This window comes from Henckelia pumila, chromosome 1 (assembly GCF_033568475.1).
Source record: "Henckelia pumila isolate YLH828 chromosome 1, ASM3356847v2, whole genome shotgun sequence".
NCBI classification, from domain to species: domain Eukaryota; kingdom Viridiplantae; phylum Streptophyta; class Magnoliopsida; order Lamiales; family Gesneriaceae; genus Henckelia; species Henckelia pumila.
In genome coordinates this window covers 118,683,062-118,689,768 of record NC_133120.1, presented here as the reverse complement: position 1 = coordinate 118,689,768, position 6,707 = coordinate 118,683,062, and the positions used below count along the sequence as shown (strand labels likewise).

The 6,707-nt window shown below is 32.6% G+C and overlaps 1 protein-coding gene across 1 annotated transcript; it reads left to right on the top strand.

Annotated features, from left to right (window-relative positions):
* Positions 1 to 2,310: 2,310 nt before the first annotated feature.
* LOC140875180 (LOB domain-containing protein 42-like) lies at positions 2,311 to 3,499 on the top strand. Its single transcript, XM_073278773.1, has 2 exons — positions 2,311 to 2,540; positions 2,651 to 3,499. The coding sequence occupies exons 1-2, from the start codon at positions 2,357 to 2,359 to the stop codon at positions 3,211 to 3,213; spliced, it is 747 nt and encodes a 248-aa protein (XP_073134874.1). The 5' UTR covers positions 2,311 to 2,356; the 3' UTR covers positions 3,214 to 3,499.
* The last annotated feature ends 3,208 nt before the right edge of the window (positions 3,500 to 6,707 follow it).

Sequence of the window (6,707 nt, the reverse complement as noted above, 5' to 3'; positions counted from 1 at the left end):
GAGCTCGATTCGAAGCTCGAAAATTTCAAATATTTTGACTCGAGCTCGGCTCGAAATATTCGAACCTATTCGTAAACTATTCGAACTATTGTTCGGATATTATGGTTCGAAAAGTTCAAAATGTCCGAAAAGGTTCGAAATGTATATATATTTATTATATAATTATATTATATTAATAAAATATTAAGACTCGTAAACTATTCGCGAACTATGAAACAAAATAATTTTGGCTCAAGCTCGGCCCGAAAAAAAAGTTCGAACATGTTCGGGTTCGGCTCGAGTTCGATAAGTTCGAATACGAATCAAATATTTATCGAGTTGGCTCATAAACTCGCGAACCGGCTCGATTCGTTTAAACCCCTAATCATAACAGTATTCACGATGGAGAAAGTCATATGAAATTGTAAAAAAAATCGAGATATACATTACTAAGATCAATTTTTCCAGCATATGATATTAATATTGTAAAGACGCAAATTACCGAAGGAAATTTTTTAGTTTTCCATTTTATTTCATTAATAAAGTTTTTTTTAAAAATAAAAATCGAATTTGTTGATGAAATTTAATTCTTCGAATATAAGAAGTTGGTGAGAAATAATTATTAATAATCTTGCACGAATTCTACTTAATTCCTAGTCAAATGTCAACCACATTGTAAATTATCAATATGCCTTTTAAAATGCACTAAATTTTTATGTGTATGCGAGTATGCGACGACCAGACAATGCTCCTGACTTTCATTATCTTTTATATTTATTATTAGCAACAAAATTGGAAATGTGTCTGTTTAATAAATAGTTTTTAAATAAATAAATATATATATATATATATACATATATATATATATATATATATATATATATATATATATATATATATATATATATATCTTCTGACGGGGTGACAGTTAATAATTATGGGCAGTTGCATATTTTGATGCAATTATTATTTAAAAAACAAAAAGAAAATTTGTAAGTTGTTTCTGAAATGCTTTTGAAATATTCTTCAATTTTTACCATGACAAAAACAAAACAAAAAAAACCGCTTTAAACTAAAGTTAATGAGATATTAACATAAGATTAGTATTTTCAAGCTCTTAGGATCGGTTGGGGTGTAGTAGACTGCTTTCACAATAGGATTGGTTTGCGTGTATAATAAGTGCTAATTTTCCAAATTGATTGTATTGTAGCATTTGACCCTCGAATCTTTTAAGTTGTGTTCAATTGAGGTTGATCAACTGAATTATTTTTTTCTCGCGTGTCGATGTTAATTGACAAACAAATATTATGTACGGAATGATGTCAACTAACAGATTAGAACTTGTGATTAAATAGTTTTGTCGGAGCGATGAGTGAGTGAAAGTGCTCGACTTAAAGTTAGATAACACAAATGTTTGTTTATGGATGTTCGGAGCTCAATCTCCTACGTCACCCCTTCTTTCACTTCGGAAGAATTCACTCTAAAAGACTTTGACTATTACAGCACTTTGCAACAGCCCACTCCAAGACTAGGAGACTTACACACAATCGTCTATCTCATAACTCCTAGACTGAAGAACTCATCTTTCGACTGATTTTTGTTACAACGAGATTTGCAGTACCTCAACTGATAAATACAGCTACAACGATTGTATTACAACTCAACACTTAAGCACAATTTGATCCTACTGATCTGATATGTTGATATGCTTGTTTGTGTTCTTCGGCTCTTGATTTTTTCTTTGAAGTGAACTTTGAGTTCCTTGACTTGAACGCTTGTGGGTAAACTGAAGGTGTTTGATAACTTGAATATATGCGCAAGTATTTTTCTAAGGAGCCGGATGCATTTTCAAGTACCTCCTTGATATGTATCTATACTTGGTGGACAACGACTCTTTTAAATTCAAATCGTGGCCGTTAGCTTATCTTTTTTTCGTACATTCTCTGACATGTTTGTACACTGTTGTGCTCTGGATTTGCAATATCAGCTGTGTGCGGAAAAGTCTATAGCTCCCTAAACTGAATGCAGTTTACTTAATATATTCGGTTAAACTTTGGTCAATAATCAACTCAGTTTATATCTTTTGCTTAATTTGCTTCTAGGTAAGAAGAGTTAAATCTCTGAATTCAGCTTAGTTTTAAAATTTTGTGATTTAAAATAAAGTACGACGTAATCGTCCTTCTACACGTAACATTTTGTTTAATTGTTATTTATTTTATTTTATAAATAAAAAAGGAGAAACAACCAACAAATTTCCCAGCATGACATCACAGTGGGCAGAATAAATAGCCCCCAACTTCCAATCCTCCGCATATCTGATCTTACAATATTTCCACTCTAATCTTATATAATAATATATACATCTCCGTGTGTCAAAATGAGCTGCAATGGCTGCAGAGTTCTTCGCAAAGGATGCACCGAAGATTGCGTGCTGAGGCCTTCTCTTCAATGGATCAGTTCCTCTCAGTCTCAAGCTAATGCCACTCTTTTCCTTGCAAAGTTCTATGGCCGCGCCGGCCTCATCAATCTCATCGATGCTGTCCCCGCTCGTCTCCGCCCAGGTACCTACTGCAGAATTAATTATTAATTTAATTTGAGTTTCAATTCCGATCGATCCTTCATTTGATCAATATCGTTAATTAATGTTTCTTTTTCCTTAATCCGGGCGCAGTGATTTTTGAGTCACTTTTGTACGAGGCTTGTGGGAGAATCATCGACCCTGTTCATGGTTCAGTGGGCTTGATGAGCTCCGGCAATTGGCCCCAGTGCCAGGCGGCGGTGGAGGCGGTGCTCAAGGGTGCGCCCATTACCACGATGCAATTCGATGACTCTTCATCGGCCTTCGCGAAACAATCGATTGCGCCGCTTCAGGGATGCGACATCCGCCACCTCTCTAAGGACGCCTCCGCCGCCTCCCGTCTCCGCATCCAGAACCGCCAGCGGTTCAAACGCTCACGCTCAGCAAAGAAGGACGTTGACTTGGAAGCTTCCGAGTTCATCGGCGAGTCTGATGCGAAATTCACCATCACTGGGTGGGATTCCGGCGAGGATTTCCCCGGCGAACTTAAAAGGGCTGGGAGTCAAGACTCTTCCTCTGTCGAAACCGTGGAGCAGGACTTGGTGAACCGTGTCGAACCCGGTCCAGATTACAAACCGGTGCCTTTCGGCTCTGGAATTGAGATACAGCTGGAGTTGACTTTGGGTTTCAACCCGGTATGTGACACCCTGCGCTGACCAAGTAAAAAAAAAAGTGGAGAAAATCCCAATTTTGAAGAAGTAATTTAATTTTCTTTTCTTTTTTTTTCTTTTTTCCCATATATATATATTATGTAGTATAATAGGTTTTGGGAGATAATTTCTTAGCCAAAAAGAAAGGCGTGTCGAATATTTTTAGGTCATGTCATTTGAGTAATGTAGATTTTTTCATATATGTTTTCAATTAGGATATGCTTTTTGGTGTAGTATGTGTATTTCGAGGAGCTACCATTTTTATGATATTATAATATAACCTTGTGCTTGAGTTGATGTGTGATCATTTTTTTTATTTGAAGGTAAATGTGTGATCATATTTTATTAATAAAGTTTCATAATAATGTATATTATTTCCAGTCCACTTGTCATGTCATTGTTTTTTCTTGCCAACTTGTCATTTTTCTGTAATTTTTAGAAAAGTCCGCTTCCTGGGAAATCTTGCACAAAGCACGATTGCCCTTTCGGTTCTACAGGAAATATAAATAAGAAATGTAATTTAATTCATTGAAACAGATTACACTCTACAGTATAATGGGAACTTGGGAAGGGTGCTTAAGGTAAATTAACATAGCACAATCATCGACTAAAATTTTTTAATTTTATATGAAGAGGCTCTGCCTTAATGTATTATATATCCCTGTCCCGTTTATGACCTTGGTATAAATTAATGCACAAATTAAGTTTTCCGCAAGGGGTGAAATCTACTAATGAGGTTACATCTGGATTGAGTTATGTTAATGTATTAATTTGTGTCTTAGATTGATTGAGTAAATATCCTGAAAGTTTAGTATATATGCTTAGGTAACTTTTCTCCCTTGAGCTAACTTTTGAAGTTCATGAGTTAGGTTCAAGTCCATTTTTTAACATGTATTAGACCTCAGACCCGATAATAAATAAAATATACATGAATAAAAAATTGAGAAAAAAAGTAATAAATAAATATATATAGTACAAGAAGTTTATAAGTGTTTCTCATAATTTTTAAATTGAAAATGATAATAGATTTTACCCAAATAGTAGAGAGAGAGTGTGTGATTTTAATTTCGACATTTTTGTCTTTTAACCATATAAATCAATGAGTATTTTGATATGCTTAAATAAATATGTATTTTGACGTGGCGTCACGTCAATGAACCAAATCAATTAATATAAATATCTCAAAATTTATATATAATATAAAATATTGATCACATGGATTTCAAAATAATTTTAATATTTTAAGGATTTGAAATCTAATCTAAATAACTCGATTACAATGTAAATAAATATGAAAGTAGATTTGATTTTTTAAAAATCTATAAATAATGAAAATATGTTTAAATCCATTGATTTTAAATTTTTCAATCAAACGCAACCTTATATTTTCTCACTTTTTCGTGTCTATTTTAAAAAAAATTTAATATTAATTTATCATAATTACTAAACATATTGATAATTAAAAAAATATTTTAAAATACAAAATAACAAAAAATTTTACGAGACCGTCTCACGTATCAATTTTGTAGGATGGATATCTGACCCTACCCGATTAATGAAAGAATATTAATATTTATATCAAAGTATTATTTTTCACTATAAATATGGATCGGATCGACCTGTCTTATTGATAGAGCTGCGAGATTGTATCACAAGATGCATACTTTGAAACACAAAACTCTCATAACACCGTTTCAAAAATCAATTACGTGAGATAGATATCTGACTTGACTCATAAAAAATTATTATATTTTCACTAATTTATGAATCGAGTCGACTCATCTCACAAAAAAACCTTCGTATAAAGAAATGAGTTGTGTGTTGATGTCAGTTTGAACATATTCTTTTAAACTAGCTAGTTTGATAAAAATAAATATATATATAATAATAATAATAATTAAGAGAAATATTTCACACATATACAGTTCCAAAAATACATGTTTAAGAAGTATTGGAACTAAGTCATTGTCGACAAAAAATTGAATTACTTTATTATTTTTATGACTTGGGAACCCATTGCCGTTATCTTTCGATGCGCATTGTATAAACCTCAGACTAACGCAATATCTTGCAAACTACATTAGGAACAATACTTGATGTAATTTTCCGACTTATAAAAACATCTGTTTCTAATATCCGAGACCAGATATGGCATCACCAGCAAAAATTGAAAGATTAAAAAGTGAGTGGATCACCGTAAGTTTGTCAGTTTCTATGTTCCAATAAACCTGCTTTAGTTTAATAAAATTTATGAAAAAATGCAATAAAATGAAAACCTCTTCCATACATGATAAAACACCATATATACATCAGTAATAATAGGGAAATTAATACACGTGTTACATAAAAGAATATTTATATAAACAAATTATTTGATTATTTTAAAAAAACAAAATAATTATATTTGATGTAGCAAAAAATTGATATTATCCGATTTAGGGGTGTCAAAACTCAATCCAACCCGTCAACCCGACACGAGTCAACCCGAAAAATATCAGGATAGGGTTGGGGGTTTTTTGGTTTGGGTCGAATCGGGTTGACCCGAAAGCTAACCCGAAAAAATTAATTGGGTTCGGGTTGGGTTCGGGTCAACCCGGGTTGATCCGAAATGACCCAAAACTTTAATTATTATTTTTATATAAAATTAAGATAGATTTACTACATTTTTATATGTTCTATGTTTGAAAAAAAAATATTATATATTGATATAATAGATTTTCGTCATTTAATGTTTACTTTGTAAAATTTTATTTTTTAAAATATTTTTTTTTATTTTTTGTAATAAGTATATTTTAAATTTTGTACAACTAAAAGTTCAAATTTATATTATATATAAGCTTAGATTTTGTTATTATGTGATTAAATTAAATATTATTATTATTATTCTTGTGTGTTTTGAATTTTTATTTAATTATTTTGTTAAAAAATAAAAAAATAAAATCGGGTTGGTTTGGGTTGATCGTGTTAGCCGGATTCGGGTTCGGGTTGGACATTTTTGGGTTGATTCGGGTTCGGGTTGAGGAATTTTTTGAAGTTATTTTCGTCAACTCAACCCGAACCCACACGAATTGACACCCCTAACGCGATTGGAGAGAATCTAGGTAATTTGTGGAGATCTGGATAGCCAGTTTAATACTCGAACTGTTCCAAAAACTGAACTTCGTGGGTTGTCACATGCATCACAAAGCAAAGTGAGTGGCTTCGGGTGTTGTCCGGCGAAAACACTCTGACGCTCAAGTCAGTATTTGCCCAATAAAAATTATAGAAAACTAGAGCATGTCACTATAGAGAGCGTACCTTAATAATGAAAGAACTTGAGCTATTTATAGATAATCGGAGAGTTTCATGGGCTTGAGCCTCTTATAGGCTTTTAGGAATTTATGAGTCTTGATAAAGTGTCAAAATAATTAACTAAATAATATGGGATCCAAATGGATTGAGTCACTGGGCTTGGGCCCGGGAGAAAGTCAAATTGGATAATAACCCATCATAAGCCCCCC